The 17,622-nt window shown below is 50.8% G+C and overlaps 6 protein-coding genes across 6 annotated transcripts; 4 read left to right on the top strand and 2 right to left on the bottom strand.

Moving 5' to 3' along the window:
* Positions 1 to 486: 486 nt before the first annotated feature.
* P168DRAFT_327603 (putative NAD+ kinase) lies at positions 487 to 2,462 on the bottom strand (the record flags this gene model as incomplete). Its single annotated transcript, XM_024841255.1, has 5 exons — positions 487 to 830; positions 922 to 1,198; positions 1,285 to 2,254; positions 2,327 to 2,374; positions 2,445 to 2,462. 5 exons carry the CDS (start codon positions 2,460 to 2,462, stop codon positions 668 to 670), a joined length of 1,476 nt encoding a protein of 491 aa, XP_024692137.1. The 3' UTR covers positions 487 to 667.
* A 6,002-nt stretch (positions 2,463 to 8,464) lies between these two features.
* P168DRAFT_290701 (uncharacterized protein) lies at positions 8,465 to 10,049 on the top strand. Its single transcript, XM_024837274.1, has one exon. It carries the CDS (start codon positions 8,776 to 8,778, stop codon positions 9,850 to 9,852), a length of 1,077 nt encoding a protein of 358 aa, XP_024692136.1. The 5' UTR covers positions 8,465 to 8,775; the 3' UTR covers positions 9,853 to 10,049.
* A 197-nt stretch (positions 10,050 to 10,246) lies between these two features.
* P168DRAFT_269851 (Metallo-hydrolase/oxidoreductase) lies at positions 10,247 to 13,519 on the top strand. Its single transcript, XM_024835169.1, has 13 exons — positions 10,247 to 10,432; positions 10,586 to 10,725; positions 10,799 to 11,299; positions 11,374 to 11,836; positions 12,021 to 12,204; positions 12,275 to 12,362; positions 12,419 to 12,490; positions 12,540 to 12,573; positions 12,635 to 12,845; positions 12,924 to 13,015; positions 13,065 to 13,199; positions 13,259 to 13,285; positions 13,331 to 13,519. Exons 1-13 carry the CDS (start codon positions 10,313 to 10,315, stop codon positions 13,412 to 13,414), a joined length of 2,151 nt encoding a protein of 716 aa, XP_024692135.1. The 5' UTR covers positions 10,247 to 10,312; the 3' UTR covers positions 13,415 to 13,519.
* Positions 13,520 to 13,870: 351 nt separating this feature from the next.
* Positions 13,871 to 14,706, top strand: P168DRAFT_237224 (OBAP family protein; the record flags this gene model as incomplete). Its single annotated transcript, XM_024833553.1, has 2 exons — positions 13,871 to 14,072; positions 14,165 to 14,706. The coding sequence occupies 2 exons, from the start codon at positions 13,871 to 13,873 to the stop codon at positions 14,704 to 14,706; spliced, it is 744 nt and encodes a 247-aa protein (XP_024692134.1).
* A 613-nt stretch (positions 14,707 to 15,319) lies between these two features.
* On the top strand, positions 15,320 to 16,138 carry P168DRAFT_269846 (putative mitochondrial inner membrane protease subunit 1). The gene is made up of 2 exons (XM_024835168.1): positions 15,320 to 15,733; positions 15,812 to 16,138. The coding sequence occupies exons 1-2, from the start codon at positions 15,407 to 15,409 to the stop codon at positions 15,983 to 15,985; spliced, it is 501 nt and encodes a 166-aa protein (XP_024692133.1). The 5' UTR covers positions 15,320 to 15,406; the 3' UTR covers positions 15,986 to 16,138.
* Positions 16,082 to 17,527, bottom strand: P168DRAFT_269843 (mitochondrial 54S ribosomal protein mL38). The gene is made up of 2 exons (XM_024835167.1): positions 16,928 to 17,527; positions 16,082 to 16,871 (listed from the first exon to the last, which is right to left on the bottom strand). Exons 1-2 carry the CDS (start codon positions 17,463 to 17,465, stop codon positions 16,147 to 16,149), a joined length of 1,263 nt encoding a protein of 420 aa, XP_024692132.1. The 5' UTR covers positions 17,466 to 17,527; the 3' UTR covers positions 16,082 to 16,146.
* Positions 17,528 to 17,622: the final 95 nt, after the last annotated feature.

Genomic DNA, 17,622 nt, shown 5'->3' with positions numbered 1-17,622 from the left:
GCATAAAACATATTCAACCAGAACCACAGAATCATAGCATCAACCCAAATCAGACATCCAAGGAAGTAATGCGCACAGTGCACGTCTGAATTAGGTTCGAGCGACGGCTAGCGTGGAAACTGCGAATGTAGGAAGTTTTTCATCATTGAGCTGGGCGGATGCTCTGATTCTGTGGTTCCGTAAAAAGGACTGCAGTCACTTACTCGTTAGTGTTATTGTAGTTGTTGTGGACTGTCAAGGCATTTTTGAGCAGTAGCAAGATACTCAGATACTCTGTGGGAGTATCAAGGTGTTGGGAGTCAAATTGAAGAAGTGAAGAAGAAGAAGAGAAAAATTCTCGGGCGGGTCAGGGTTTTTATAGTCGCGTCGGCCTCAGGCTGCTGCTGCTACTGCTACCCGGGAAACCCACCGGCCCATATAAAAAAAAAAAAAGTCCAACGAAGCTTCTAGAGACTCCACCATTCGTTGTGATATTATAATATCATTCGGCTTTTCTTTCTATCATACTCGTAGATCATCACTATTATTCATAAAATCACCAAGCCTATCCTATAGTACACCATCAACAGATCATGCTATATACTAGCATGTATTTTCAGTCCATAACCATGCAAACCCGTCTTGAAACCCAATGCAACTCGTCACTCGTCCGACGGTTAAACTGATGTTACTTCGACACCCGTTGCCGCTCTCTCGAGTTCCAGTTTAGTGTCTTGGAGATGCTGTGCACCCAGTCGTCGCCGCGTCGGCCTCGTCGCGGGGGCAGCACATTTGCGAACGGGAATCGAGACGCCGAGACCGTCACGTAGTCACCGGGGTTGAGTTCGATCCTATTACCGGTCAATCATACTGCGCTGCTTGGAGAAAGATGCGATGCCAAGTAACAAAGTGTCATAGACATCACAGATAACTGGAACTCACCTCTGTCGTCCGTCGAAACTGGCCCACGAGCTGGTGCGCGCGTCGTACGGCACGCCCATGCGGAGCACGATGTTGTCCGGGAGGATGATCGGTCGGAAGGACAGCGTGTGCGCGCAGATCGCGGTGACCAGGATGACCGGGTTGTCGGGGTGCGTGAGGGAGCCCCCGGCGGCGAGGTTGTACGCTGTTGAGCCGGTGGGCGTGGCGATGCAGACGCCGTCGGCGAGGAGAGTCGTGAAGTGCTCATCGTCGCCGAAGAGCTCGATGGATGACATGGCTGCGATGGTTAGTATGTGGTTGTAGACGGATATCTATACGGATCGCTACACGGATAGCTATACAGGTAGGTAGGGGTAGACATACTCGGATTGGGCCCTCGATCCACCACGACATCGTTCAAGATCTGGACAACCTTGCCTGGCTGATGGGTCAAAGTATCGTCGGGCTCTTCCCCGATCAATTCCTCCACCAGGTCCCGCTTGCGGTGGCTCTCCGGCGTGTTATCCGGCAACGGCTTGCTCCTCATGATAGTGCACTCGAAACGCAACCGCAGACTAACAATGACACCTTCACGGAACGCCGTGCTCAGTGTATCCCGGTAATCATTGAAGTCAAACTTAGTCATGAAGCCGAGCGAGCCCAGCGCGAAAGACAGCACAGGCGGCACAACACGCTGGAACAGCCAGCTCGTATACAGCACGGTGCCGTCGCCGCCCAGCGTGATCGCAAAATCAACCCGGTGCGCATGCTCCTGCACGAACTGAGTATCCCAGTATCGCAAACGGTCCTTCGCGGACGGCTCCTCCGCCAGCAGCTTCGATGCCCCAAACTGCGGCTCCGTCTCCAGTCGCTTCTCCACGTACACGACGTACCGCCTCTCGCGCTCAGGCGACAGCAGCCACCGCGTCAGCTCGCGCGTCAGTCCAATAACGGACTCGTCGCCCGCCTTGGTCACCACGAAGACGGACTGCACCGTCAGCTTCAGCTTAATGCTGTCGAGCCGCTTGGACAGCTTGCGCACGTTCCACGCCATGTCCGACAGCTGCCGCTTGGTCAGCTGTCGCGACTGCACCTTGATCGACACATCTGGCTCTTCGTCATCGCTCTTTTCAATGGCATGGACCTCCTCCTCGTCGTCGCTTTCGGACTCGACTGCGCTGTGCTGCTCCTGCTGATGCTCCCTCTTCGGCGCCAGCCACTCCCCCGCGATGAGCGAATGCACGAAGCAAGCGGTCTTTTCATCCGAGCAATCCACATTGGGTCGGGATCTGGATCCATCCGCCACGACGAGCGACGATTTGCGACGGTTACTGCAATCGGGGGACAGGACGACCTGTTGAAATTCACACACGCAGCGTCAGCCAATAGGCCTCTCCGCCGATTGCAGGAGGAATTGCGAATTCACCTCGAGCTTGTGGTGTGCCTCCGACTCCCGCCTGGATCCCTCGATGCTCTTCCCCCCTGTCAGTCAGCTGGGAATTCAATCGCCATGCAGGCAGTGGGGGAGGGGAAGCGGGACCTACCATTCGAGCTTGGTCCATAATTCTAGCAAACTCGGGCGGTTTATTGATTGAGGTGCTTGTCTTGGGTTCTTTTTTCTCTGTTCTTTGCTTCAAGTAGCTATGATGTAATTGATGGCTGGTCGAGATTGGAGAAAGGATTCACCGGGGGGACAGTGTCTATGACGTCGGTCTGAAGGCGGTAATGCATTTTGCCAATGAGATTCATCGTTCACCCTCAGTTATATCTAAGGTAAAAGACCTGTAGGTACTCTAATTCGTCTGAAAGGCAATTGAAAGAAGTAGATCTATCTTAGAAATCAAATTGCATTCAAAATTAAGAGCAATTGGTCGATTGTTTAGTCTCGGGTGTTGATCGGATAATATCAATGCCATATATATTGGATATATATATATATCCCGTCTGGACACCAACCAGCACGATTCATATTCTAATCCACACAGGTACAATTCTACCGTAGGCTACTACTCCGTACTCCGTAGCATAATTACAATCAGATCTAGTCAGAAAAATCCATTTCCACCTAGTCTACTCTGTACCTCCCAGATGGAACTGCACCGGCACAAACACGCGAGTTTGTCTCCGGTCCAAATCCTATTGGACCAAGCTCGATCCGGCCGTACAACTAGTATACGTGGAACATAAAAGAGTACTCGGAGAAAGCCGGTCTCACAAAGTCCGGCATGGGTATGGTAGGTAGGTAGGGTAGAGGGTGAGAACAGCCAATGGGCTGGACATCCTGCCGGAGGACTGAAATCTACTTGCTACAACATACCTATCCTGTCGCTTGCGCCGTAGTCTCAAATCTAATGTGAGTGAGCGATTCGTCAGGCCGTCACAAGGCTGGCGGGAGGTATCCGTGCACGGCGCTGATCGCAAGACGGACTGGGAAGGATTCTGATTCGAGCCGCGGTGGATTGTCTGTCTCGGAGGGGTGTGTCTTGACTATCGTATTGGATGCATACATTCAACTTTCAGGGGTTCATTGACTCGTTCGTCCTCGTACATAAGTTAGAGTTACTCGGCGAATACGACTTTCTCTCTCGGGGGCGCAAACAGAAAGAAAAGCCCGAGAGGACACGTTTTTGGAGGATGGAACGGTGGCGGGTACCGAATGGGACAGGATCCACATTCCACACGGTGATCTGGGTTCTTCCCCTGAGTTGGAGGAGTCGAATTGACTCATTAAGTCGTTAGTCGTGGAATCTGCACCGAGATGAGGGATTGGAAGTCATTACGGGGTACGGAGTACTCCGTACTGGGTGACCAGAATCCTCTAGCCAACCGAATCCCATGGGTCGCAAGGGCGAAGTCTCCATCGAAAGGCAATAGAAACGGACCAGAATCACCCAAGAAGGCCCCCAATCCAATAGTGACGAGAAAGAAATGGAGATCATCCCGACAACGTGCCCGGATACCAGCCACCGAGTAATCGGGCTCCACTCACGACTAACCGGCGTAACCGCTCAGTCCGAAGCATCCATTACGTTTGAATTATGCTCGGGTCTAAACCTGAATTCCATCAGGACTCCATCCTCTGGATGAAGTATGACTGAGATGATAATCCATCACGTGAGAGACTGCGACTGAGCTGTCTGAGACTCCAGCCTGATCGTCATTTCGGCAATCCAACCACACCCACGTCGTGGACGTGTGACTTTTCACCTGCATTGGTTGGACCACAAAGGGACGGGCATGATACGGTGGTTCGACTCATTCGACCCACTTCTGAGTGGGGAATGATTGGTGGTGGGAAGGGTGGTGGTCAGGGGTTTAGTCGCCGTCACACATGAGGCCAGGGACGGCAAGGAGGGAATAGAAAAACCAAAAACTGGAGAAGTGAGACAACAAGGTTAGTGCTAGAGGAGAGAGACCGGGAAAGGAAAATAGCAAGAATAGAAAGTCAGAAGGAAGAGAAAAAAAAAAAAAAAAAGGAGGTGGAGACAAGAAGGGAAAACACGCCAGTTGATTGATCAGAGTTGCCGCTTTTGCAACGTCAAAGCTGCGCCGGGCTCCACTTGGATCTACCGTGACAATGCCGCAGGATCTTACGCCTAGACGAGGTAGGTAGGAGGTCATCGATGGAGACGGACTAGATTAGTTGGTCCCGATGGTCTCGTTAGGTTTGTTAGTGCTGGCTGTGTCCACAGTTCTTTCACTTGAGTATTACCTATTGCAGTAATATATCATCGATAAATTTGATGCCGTTCACGATGATATCGAGTAGGCAGACGAGTACTTCCTGTATACAGAGAGGGAGACAGTGTCATTCCTCAGCAATCTAGTTTATTCCTATTGATTGCTTTAGATTTATGATGAAAATGATTATATCAATTGAAGCGTCTCACGACGTACAGAGACGCTCGACCATCAATCCAGCCGATCCCTCAACATCATCGTCCCCGGTCGGCGAGTGGATTCGTTACAAACTTACAAGGTCCAAGTCCAACACAGCAGGGAAGGGATGACTTGACTATCAGCGGAGTGCTCGGTCTGATCGTTTAAGGGATGGTGAAACCGCCTTGATCTCTAGTCTAGTGTCGACTCGTCCCCCTCTCGAGGCAACCAAAGAGAAGGGGAGAGGGATAGTGGCATCAGCTGAAGCACCGGCCTCCTATGATCATCCGAGATTGCTTGCCTTTTCCTTTTCATCCAAACGACCAACGGAGTACTACCTAGGGAGGTATGGTCATCAATGATGGCTTCCCTGCAGTGATGAATGCCTGAGACGGCCCACCATTCAAGCAAGGTGTCCCTATCCCGAGGACTCCATCGTCCATTCTCCATCGTCCATACCGGTTGATGGCGGCGAGTAGGGTTTCAAACCTTACTCAAAGCAGAACCCTCGATCTGAGGAACTGCAACTGCTGCATGCTCCGTATGCAGGCTGCACATGTAGCAAGCCGTACAACTACCTAACCAAGTGGCAAAAAAATAGTACCAATAATAGAAAGAAAGAAAAAAAGAAAAAAAGGAAAGAAAGAAGAGAAATACCTCAACATGGCATCCTGCATACCTCCCTAGTCCGGAGTCGTTCAATCAATATCCCCCATCAACTACGCCCACACTTGAGATCTCGTGCCGTGGCTTATGCTAGCTTCCTGCGGTGTGGACAGTCCACCGTCCAGCCCCTCCCCCCCTCTCAACTTGGACCGAACTAAGGGTTAGTCGGTTTCTCTAGTGAAGGTAAAGACGTGGCCCTAATTTTGATAGAAAGATCGGACGGTGGCGTGTGATTGGCTGAAAGGTTTCCACCGGTCTTATTTTTTTTTTCCTTTTTCAGGGTTTCTCCTCCGGAGAGACTGATCAATAGATGGATAGATACGGAGTAGAGGGATAGACACTTGGTGATGCAATGTTGGAGCCTGCATACGCATCATCATATGCATATCGTCTATCCGTACCCGTACTCCGTACTATGTAGGATGTATGCACGTACACCTCGACTCAAGGGCCAGAACATCTGTAACCCTCCCCTCTTGAAAAGGGTAAAACAAAAGAAAAACAAAAGGTTCAAAATAGTGATCAAAGAATGACTCCTCCATCATTTCCTTTCCCCCAGGGGATGGGATGGGGACAAGGGGAAGGGGAGGAAGGGACGGACATGAATGACGGTCTGCGGGGCACATATCATTCCATCGTATCTGAACCAGCTCCACTTGGGATTGTCGCCCTATACGTAAACCAGCCTAGTGTCTGGACTGGTCGTCAAGGCCACGGCCAAGGGCCAAAGTCAAACATGACTGACTGACTGACTAGCTTGCAATCCTGGGCTTCCTCTCCGATCGACCTGATCAGAATCAGACGCTGTGGCGCAGGCCAAGGCAGTGGGCTCGCGGCGAAGCTGACTAGCCTTGTATCTCGTCCCCTCGTCTTTCTGAGGCGGAACCTTTGTATTCGTATGGGATACGGAGTAATCTCTCATACGTACTCCATGGAATTCCGTGTTCTAAGTGATGTTCCGCGTATACTCTGTAATGACTATAAGTGACGATGATATTGTCTCCACCAAAGTGATACGGACGGCGCAGCTGACATGGCCCAGGCCGTAATTGCGGACTGCCTAACCGCAGACGCATGGATCCTGCTGGATGATGATATGTACCGTACATATTACTACAGCCTGTGCGTTGGGACATGCATGTGCATGTGGATAGTCATACACAGTAGAACGTCTGTACGGAGAGACGGAGAGTATATATGAGTGATACTCGTACCGAAATTGGAGAGATTGGGCGCTACGACGTTGGAACCATCGGGGCTGATGACACGGCGCTAGGGCGAGCCAAATCGCTAGCTTATTTATTATCATTCTTTTTCTTCTATATTATTATGATTATTATAGATGTATTATTACTGTTCTTATTATTATCTACTTTTATTGCCATTATTCCGTGGTTATAGTAGGAATAGTTGTTGCTGATATAACATTACGGAGCAGTATAGCAGTAGATAATACAGTGTCGGCAACGATCCCGTCCAGCGGTGAACCATATCCTGTCCAAGAATCATTCATAAGACGTGGATGTGGGGAGAATGGGATGGATGCAACCGGACCGTGTCCCTTGACGGAAAAGATCGGCCTCCTGGGAAGCCAGAAGGAGAATAAAAATAAGTCGCGTCTAGTGCTGCACATGTCCCGGTGGATGGATGGATGGGGATTCTGATTTGAAGGGCTCTTCAACCGATGATCTCAATTGTCCGATTGGAAGACTACGAAGGGGACCAGGTTCGTAAGGAGGAACGTCGCACGGAACTTTTTGATTTGATTATCATGATTATTATTTTTATTTTTGATTTGTTTATAATGATTATTATGATTTAATTTGGGGGTTCCAAGGCACGGTTCCAACACTTCTAACACGGTTCCAGCATGGTTCCAGCACGGGTCCAGCCACTATTCTAGTCCGTCCTCCTTCCCTCCATCCCATTCCAGCGTAGAGATATGGAGCCCTTGTGACGTGACGGAGTGATGAGGTAACACAGCAAAGGAGTCACCAACATCCAACCAACCTATTCTGGAGGATCAACAGTCTGGAAGAGACGGAGCACTCCACTCTCAGGCTCTCTTGACTCTGCTTGACTCTCGACTCTCGAGTCAACCACAGCCGAATTCCAGTGCTTACTCCTGAAGACAGTCGTCATGGCAAATGAGATTCTGACCCTTCCAGAACCAAGGTTGAGCAACCCCACTTGTCAGGCTGGAGGATCAAGTTGTATTAGGAATAGGAAGTACTCCATCTTCAGGACTGGAATGGAGCAAGGCGGGCCAAATATTGGAATGGAGTCGCCCTTGCGTAACACGCCCTGTACTTGGAACGGACTGGAAACGGTGAACGTGTGGGGATCTCCGTCCATTTCCATCGCACAATTACCATACCAATACATGGGACTGGAACGGTGATCGGATCCCCACGTATTGATGGAGAAAAGCCCTAATTGGGTTACTCCAAGTCGGAATTCTCCCAATATTGATTAATTTAAGATGAAAGAATATATCTAAGAAAGGAAAAAAAGTAAAATCAATAATCCATAATAGAGTAACTGAATGATCCCTCCACTTCCTTCTCCATCCACCATTGACCGTGCAGGAGCCTCCACCGTCCATGGGTCCGGGTCCAGCGCGCCTGAATCATCACTCCTGAATCTACGGCGACTAAGATGGTTGGACGACTTCCGACCTATAGTGCTTCCTAATGACTATACTAACTACTTCCTGACCGAGTAATCCAAGTATCCAAGACCAGTAATCACGAGTAATCATCACCCGCTAGTCCCTATCCCGGTGTCAACTTGTCACTCTGGTGCCCGTTCCAACTGGTGTCTATCAATGGGATCGTGGAGCTGCGGATGGTAGATCAATTTTTCTTTCTGTTTCTTTCAATTTTAATTCCATTTTCAATTTCTTTTTTACCTTTTATTTTTTTTCTTTCATTTATCTGACTCTTCTGACCTAGACCATGTAAGATTATTGATATACCCTGTCAACCTCCTCGTTGTTCCTGTTTTCTGTGCCTTGCCTGACGCCTTGTGACCCTCCCTTCTCTCTTCCTTTCTTCCCCCCTGCAACTTGTCTCGTCAAACCACAAAGTTCCATCGTGACGATCCGTCGCATATCGCATTGCTGCAGTCGCCCATGGTCCGTTCGGCCTGATATAATCGATCTCCCTCGACTACTTATATCCGCCGTTTCCACCTCGACTCATCCCAACTGTATACTATCTACACTATATACACATACACTATATACATATAGTGTATACATATAGTGTTTATAATCATACTATATAAATATATACTCTATACCACAAGTATATATCTATATAGTATACCATGGCTCACTGCTTTCAACCCCAAACCATGCTCCCCGGCTCCCAATGGATGCCTCAGAGCCAGCCATGCTGGGGCGCCTCGACCTTTCGCGACCTGATGCAGGCCATTCCACGACCAAACCGTCACGCCAGTCGCATCTCGAAGCCTCGAAGTGCGGGCAACAGTCCGTCGTCATCGACAGCCCGACGAACCGCCCAGTATCAACCACCCCGCCCAGCATCGGCGTATAACGCCGCCCTGTTGGCCGCGTCCATGCGCAGACCAACGACTCGCCCGACAAGCTGGCACCCCGCAACCTTCGACTCTTCCGCCTACTGCCCTCCTGCTCCTGCTGCTCCCCAGTACTACGCAACCCCTACGACATCCGCCCCTTTCGGAGACGCCACCATGCTCCCTCAGTACGCGCTGCCAGGCGCCTCCTTCCCCGCCATGCCCGATTCCGCCCCCATGGACGATGAGTCCTTCCTGCAGCAGCAGCACATGGCCACCACCACCGCCAACCAGATCGATCCCATGGCCGCCGCATGGGATAGCGGAGCCCTCACCCAACCCATGTCCGACAGCTGGTCCTTCGACATGATGTCCATGACCAACAACATCCCGTGTGCCGACCTCGCGCCTCCCAGCTACCCCAGCGCTCCTTCGTCAGCCTGCCTGACCGGTGCGCCCTCCACCCCAGACGGTCTCTTCGACCAGCCGTCTGTATCGTTTTCTTCTCCCGCCCCACTTGAAAACGACGACAACCCCAGCGACGAGCTCGTCGGCATGGGCCTCTACAGCAACCCCGCCGCCCCACTCGGCAGCCTCTGCGGCAAGGGTCTCAAACTCGAGGAAACGTTCACCCCGTCTGACTCGGACGACAAGGACGCCGAAGCAGATGATGACTCCGACGACGAGCCTCAGGAACAGCCCGCACCATCGCACAACTCAAAGCCACCCCGCAAGCCCGAAAACGCCGGCGCGAGCATGGCCCAGAAATCGTTCTTCGATCAGGACTTCGCGCAGCCGGTTGTTGGGGCGCAGCAGCTCTTTAATCTGGCTCAGCCTTGCATGAATTACGGATATGGATGGATTTAGGCTCGCCTTTTTCATTCTTTGCATTTGATTTTCTGCTTTAGTGACTTTCTTCTTGGTTTTTTATCCATTGTTTTGTTGTTTCAGCTTGTTATTAGTCGCATAGCATGGAGTTTGGATATGGATTTGGGTTGGTTGCATTGACGAATACCCGAGAGGATTACGAGATCACACACATACATGAATTGAATAGAATTAACACTTAACTAAAACTATCATCCAGTACTTGTAATATGCACAGAAAAAATATATTAATCCACCCGTCTAAACAAAAACAAATCATTCAACATGACGTCGGTACATAGTAATTTGAGCAGAGTATATAGAAGAGACCGGCCCGGAACAACCATCCCCCGTTCACAAAAATCAGCCTCCAGAATCAACCCAGCACCTACACAAATCTTGATACTACGGTATACGATCTACATAAACCCCGGAATCAAAAATAAAGAAGATAAACAGAATGGCCAAGGTCATCTTCACCCCCTGGAAAGATGCCTCCGAGCTACTCGCCGTCCGGTCCTTCTTCTATCCTGCTGAGTCTTATGATGGGACTGATATGCGGTCTACCGCTTGTGCTATAGTATGTACCTACCCTACCTATCTATATTTCTTCTTTCTTTACGATATGCTTTATATTTTACTATATGCTATACATATCATATAATTAAATTGTATATGTATATGGTAATATATGTATACAGGCGAAAAGAAATTGAGCTAACTATGTTATAAGGTCGCTGCATGGAAACTACGCGGTAATTTACCACACGCTGTGGAAGCGACGGCGCTCTTGACGGATGCTATCTTGCATGATGATGCGGAGAAGAATTCCATCTTTGCTATTAGGGCGACTTATTCTGCTGCGTTTTGTCGGTTAGTCCTCCCCCGTCTATCTCTCATTGAAAAAGAGAAAAAAAAAAAAAAAAAAAACTAAACGATAAATCAGATTCGTAACCGCTCTCGTGGACTCCAAACAGCCCGGTCAAAGGAAGACCATGTTCCAGCGCGCTGTGGACCTAGGCCTTCCAGCGTCGTTTGTCGAGCTTCGACACGAAGCCACGCACCGCGAGCCGCCCTCGCTCGTCGTGCTGCGCAACGCCACCCAGCGCTCGCTGGAGTGGCTGTGGGGTTATTACTGGGCCAAGGCTGATCCCGATGCTGCGTTCTTGCCGCCGCCGCCTGCTGATGCTGATGATGAGGACGCTCTGCTAGTGCTTAGGGAAGCCGTTCGCGACTGTGTACGGTTGTTTTTGGAAGAGGGGGAGCAGCAGAACCAGCAAGAGCAGCAGCAGCAGCAACTGCCCGCAAGGAAGAAGCGGCGTGTGCAGACGCTTATGGGGACGTCGTTGGCGACGAGGTTGGGGTCGGTGTGTAGGGAGAAGGAGGGGAGGAGAGCTGTTTGTGGGGGGTTGGTTGAGGAGGGGGCGCTTGTTCCTGGGGGGCGAACGTACGTTTCTTTCTTTCCCTCTCTTTTTCTATAGTATCTTTCTTGTGGTTGGAAGAGAAGGCTAACATTTCCAGACTTGACGACTCCATGGACAATACCTTCTCCCGGTGGGATCCGTGTCTGCAAACACTCACCGACAACTGTCCGGCTTTCCTAACCTCTCTGGCAGAGGAGATGGTGGATATGCTCGCCTTCACGGCAGCCAAGGCCAATAGCAAGGAGAAGGACGACGCCTACCGCGAAGGGATCTTCCTGTGGCTGGACCACATCTTACGATCGACAGAGTGGGCGTCTCGCCGGCGGGTACTGTCTTTGGTGTATGTGCGGGCTGCGTGCGAGGCGAGTTCCGGCCATTGGATGCGTTTGTTGAAGGGGGTAGTGGAGGAAGCGTCGTCGTCAGGAGAGTCTCTGCGCACAGCTGAGGCTGTGCTCGAGGCGGATTCCATGCAGGTGGATGGGGATGTGGATGGATCTGCGCGGGAATTGGGGAAATACGGGTGGGAGATGGATGGAGCTTGGGATAGTCGGCCGTTGGGAGTGGCTTAGATATTCTCCTTCTGCTCTAGCAATGTATTTTCCGTTTCCTTTTCTGTATTTTATTGTATCTATTACATTTGGATAGCATCATTCATCTCCAGGCAGATAATGCACCGCCACAGTGGCTGACCCCACCAATCAACGGCCCCAACGTCATTGGTAATCCGCATCATCAATTGAAGAGGGGAATCATCATCTTGTATCACTCAGTCTCACACCCCCTACTAAACCTCAATCCATGAACATCTTCACAGCCCTCAGGCCCACAGCTGGACTGCGCCCTTGTTTGTCCCCGACCCGATTTTCAGTATCTCGCACACCGACACGACTTCAAGCTAGAACCATGCATGTTCATTCGATTCCCATGTGTATGTAGCACCTATCGAACAATATATAGACCCAAGGGTCGAAATGCAGTTCATAGCTGATTGATTCCAGGGACCGGAAAAGGCAATAACTATGCCTATCTGGTGACAGACGAGCCGACCAAGCAGTCTGTTATTATTGATCCGGCCAATCCGCCCGAGTTTGTCTCCTGTCTTGTTGGTAGTGGTGGCAGGCAGTTCCATACTAACTGGGTAGAGTGGCCCCCGTGCTCAAGTCCCAGCTTGAGGCTGGGAAGATCGACTTGACTGCTATTGTCAATACCCACCAGTATGTTCTTTCTTGCAACAGAAGGCGGAGCAGAGGCTGACATGCAAAGCCACTGGGATCACGCTGGCGGCAATGAGGAAATGGTATTCCTATCCCCCCTGGGACAATATATCTTTGATAGATAGATCTAACTAAGGGTGACAGTTGAAAATCTTCGGCAAGCTCCCCGTTATCGGAGGCCGCGACTGCCAGTCAGCGACGAAGAAGCCCGCCCACGGCGAGGTCTTCAAGATCGGAGATCGCATCTCCGTTACGGCGCTGCATACCCCGTGCCATACGCAGGATAGCGTGTGCTATTTCATGCAGGATGGGGATCAGAGGGTGGTTTTTACTGGGGATACGCTGTTTATTGGAGGTATCCCTCCCTTTCACCTCCTGACCCTCGACTTACACCTTGTGGTCTTGAGATGCTGATTGAATGTGTCTATGTCAGGATGCGGCCGCTTCTTTGAAGGCACTGCCGCGGAGATGCACAAGGCGTTGAACGAGACGCTTGCTTCTCTCCCGGATGATACCAAAGTCTATGTATGTTTGTTTCTTTCTCTACGTGTAGTGCACAACTAATGACGAGAAGCCCGGCCACGAATACACCAAAGCGAACGTCAAGTTCTGCGCTACCGTGTCGCAGTCTGAACCCATCAAGAAGCTGCAGGCGTTTGCGGACCAGAACCAGCAGACGCAGGGGAAGTTCACCATCGGTGATGAAAAGGTATGCTCTTACTTACTCCTTTTGATTTTTATCTGTGTGCGGTTAGCTGACGGCTGTAGTTGCATAATGTGTTTATGCGTGTTGAGGTAAGTCCAGCCACTTGGTTGTAGTTTTGCGACTAATGATTGTAGGACCCTGAGATCCAGCAGAAGACGGGCAAGAAGAACCCCGTGGAGGTGATGGCTGCGTTGCGGGAGATGAAGAATGCCATGTAGTGATCACATACGATCAGAACTATAAGAATTGGAACTGCCGTATCTACCGACTGACCTATGGCATATTTGTAGACATGCGTTTAGTCTTGTTACGTCCAATCTGGCTATATGATATTCTAGTACGCGTATATCCAAGAGGTATAACGATCTAAAGTAATGGCTTTACTCAACACAAACAAATACACCACTCTAGTCTATTTACAACCAATTCCCAATGCTATCCCATAAGAACCTATGATCCAATACCCAGGAAAAGGTTGAACCCTGAAATAAGACATCCACCATCTTGTTTGAGTATCACTATCATAGTGACGTCAGGTGTCACCATACATCTATATACTCACCCCAGATATGCCATTCGCAAATAAATCCTCATCTAATTCTTACCTACCTATCCATCTATTCATCTACAACAAGTTCACATTTTGCTTAATAAAATATCCAATCATTGATAAAATGACGTCCTGCCACGACAACCCTCCCCTCCCCGGTTCCCCTCGAACCACCAAAAGCAAAGTCCTCGAGACAGGCGCTGCTGCAGTGCAGAACTTCACTCCTGTCAAGCAGATCTGCGCCCATTTGAATGCGTTCCATGTCTACGCTGATGATCCGACGAGATGTGTGGAGGCGAATCATTATTGTTCGCATATTACTGAGGGTGTGTTTCTCTTCTCTTTCTATCAGCTATCTCGTTTTACCCCTACAGTAAAAGAAGAAGAAAGAAAGAAAGCTAACGCAATATTAATATAGATATAAGACAATGTCTCCTCTACGACTCCCCCAACGCCAACGCGCGCCTCATCGGCCTCGAATACATGATCTCCCCGCGCCTCTTCCGCACGCTCCCCGAAGAAGAAAAACACCTCTGGCACACGCACGAATTCGAAGTCAAGAGCGGCATGCTCGTCATGCCCGCGCCCGCAATGATGCCCGACATCGCGTGGGATACCGCCGAGACGTCCGAGATGTACGACGTGGCGCCGCTGTACGGCAAGACGTACCACTTCTGGCAGGTGGATCGCGGCGATGCGCTGCCGTTGGGTCCGCCGGTGCTGATGGGGAGCTTTGTCTCGGAGGAGACTGTGAAGCTTGCGGAGAAGGGCGGGTTGAGTGAGTTGTGTAAGGATCGGGATGAGCGGTTTGGGATTGATACGAAGAAGAAGGCGGAGTTGAGGAAGGATATTCCTGATGTGGATATGGATCCTGGTATGCCTCTTACTTTTTATTTTCCTTATAAGAGTTGTATGAATGCTAACAGTTATGTAGCTGCAGATGCTGGCAAGCCTAAGTAGGTATAAAAGTACAGTGTGAATATTATTGATTATAATCTTAAGATAATATAAAGTGATGTCTCCCATCTTTACCACCCAGCATCCCATTCCCATAGTTAAATGGGGTCCACGCCGGGCTATCGTTCAGGGAAGTCATCCGAAGACAACAAGTGTTCATCTTGCTTCAGTGTCCACACTCACTCGCTCTGGTTTTTTATTTCGACAGCGGTGAGCTCTAGCAATTGTAGAAGCTGATACTACATCATCTTGTCAAAGATATCTCATCATATCGTATCGTATCGTATCATAGCGGGCAGTATGGGGATCGGGTCAAGATGCATTAATCTGACGCCGATGTTCAGGCATTGAGGAATTGTTTCAATTCAACAAAGTCAAAGCTATAGCATGGATAACCATAGCCTTGTAGACATGTACAATAGTACATATACCGCGTGGATAGACAGATAGACAGATAGATCAATGGTGATCAAGATGTGGGAGGAAGGAAGAAAAGAGGAAATTGCGCCCACAAAAAAGTCGAATTTATACGGTTAGCCGACACGTGACATCCACCCGCCTACAAGCGCGGTTGATATCCAAGCTTCATTAGCTACATGCAATAAAATGCCATACAATTGAACCCCAATAACACCAATTACAAAAGGGAACAAAAATAAACAAAGAGACTAAAGAGGAAGAGGAAGAAATAATAAAAAAAAGAATGACATCAAAATCCATCCCCCGCCTCGTCCTCGACGGCATGGGCATCTTCTGCGCCTGCACCCTCGCCTGGGAGCACCTCTTCACCATCCAGCTGAGCGAAGGCCCCTCGATGTATCCGACGTTCAGCCCGCGCGGCGACCACCTGCTCATCTCGCGCGTGCACCAGCGCGGTCGCGACGTGCAGGTCGGCGACGTCGTGCGCTTCTACCACCCGACGTTTCTGGGCGTCCACGGCGCCAAACGCGTGCTGGGGATGCCGGGGGATTTTGTCTGTCGCGATTTGCCGTTTAGTACGGGCGTTGGGGGGGAGGGGGAGATGATTCAGGTTGGTTTCTTTTCTCTCCTGGTTGCTTTCTGATTGCGACTGGGGTGCAGGTAAGAAGAGAGAGGCTAATGGGTGTAGGTCCCGGAGGGTCATGTCTACCTCGGTGGGGATAATCTTCCTTGGTCGAGGGATTCGCGAAACTATGGCCCTATTCCCATGGGATTGATCAATGGGAAGATCATCGCGAGGGTGTGGCCTCCGTCCAAGATGCAGTGGGTGCAGAATACGATGCAACCGGCTCAGGACGATTGATTTTGCTACTTTCTTTTCCTTTTGCTGTCGACTCGGTAATCTACGGTGTACTATCCAGAAGCGTGGAGTTGGGAGTTGTGGCTTTTTTTCTTTTTTGTGCATATTTATACATCCCATTGTACAGTACATGATAAATCTAAAATGATCCAAACTAAAGACAATTACCGGAAGGTCGACGGGTTCCTCCGCTTGTACGGAAGAGGATCGATCTTCTTGCGGCGCAGTTCCACGTCCGCCAACGGGAACCCGATCTTCTCCATCACCTCCAGCGTGGTCTCGTCCCATTGGGATCGGAACAGGTGCGCTCCGATCGCCTTGAGGTGGTAGCGGCCCTGCAGCGTGCGCAGCAGCTGGTTGTCGCGCACCGACTCCTTGGCCTTGACGGCCGCAAAGTCCAGCGGCTGGGAGTCCTTCTGCTCCAGGATGAAGAGCGACAGTCGGTGGTAGGGGCTGCCCTTTTGTGTGACGGGCGCCTCCCACGGCAGGACAACCTGCGAGTCCGCCGAGAGTTGGGCCAGGTCGACCTTGGTCGAAATGGCCGAGATGGGCACGTTGACGGCCAGATAGTGTGTCCGGAAGTCAAACGAGTCCGTCTCGAGATTCGGGACGTCGGGATCGACGACGGCGATGGTGACGAGCTTCTCGCCGCCCTCGAAGAGCTGGATGTCCAGCTTGGGCGCCGTGGTACTCGCGTTCGCCTGGACGAAATCGCCCGGCTGCACCGCACTCCGGTTGAAGTAGAGCTTAGTGTCGACGATGGGGTCGCAGTGAGGGAGGACGTCGGGGACCACCTTCATCTGGGTGATTCTTTGCACGAGGATCTTGCGTCGGTATTCGCGCCATTTCTGGTCGGCCAAGTAGCGGTAGATGGGCTTGCTCATGTCGCCTAGAAAAAAACAACCGGTAAGCACAGATAATAGACGTAGACAGAAATCATCTCACCTTGTCCATCTTCAAACTTCTTCTTCACCTGCGGGTCATTGATGTCCGCGAGAACCTTGAGGTGCTCCAGATGTTTCTGCATCCCGCCCAGCCGGGACTTCTTCACCTGTTCGCCTCCAGCCTCCTCGGTCGGCCGGGCCTCCAGTCGCGCAATCTTCTCCCGCAACCGTGTGATCTCCTCCAGCTTCTCTTCGCGATCCTGCAACAGCACCTTGCGGGCCTCCTGGAAACATTGATACGGCAATTGCGCGAAGGGGATGTTGGCCGAGCCCTGCAGGGCCGCGCGACGTCGACGGGATCCGACCGGAGAAATTCCCTGCCGGATCAATCGTCTTTCTAACCGGGGACTCGAGACCAGGGCGGGATCCGGCGACTTGTTGAACGGCTGTTTCTGGGCCTCAGATTGCGCTTCCTCTTGGACTCGGGCGGATGTTTGGAAGGCTCGCGTCGAGGACAATTGAAGGGCGGGAAGACCCCTAGTAGAGGCCTTTTGAAGGCATTGCAGCAGGGGCTTGGACGCCCGCTCGCAATGGGCCATTTTCAACAGACCGAAAGGGAGAACGGGATGTGGAGAGAGAGGTGTTGATGGGGGATTCGGCGGTGGTTGGTGGTCGGAGAAGTCGAAAAGACAGTCAAGTCTTTTCTGCGTTCTCCGCCAAGACCTCAGCGGGTTAGCGCCAGATTCTCCGACCTGC

Source organism: Aspergillus campestris (assembly GCF_002847485.1).
Source record: "Aspergillus campestris IBT 28561 chromosome Unknown P168scaffold_7, whole genome shotgun sequence".
Lineage (NCBI taxonomy): Eukaryota > Fungi > Ascomycota > Eurotiomycetes > Eurotiales > Aspergillaceae > Aspergillus > Aspergillus campestris.
The sequence above is the reverse complement of the archived record's forward strand: the minus strand, read 5'-3'. Positions and strand labels throughout refer to the sequence as shown.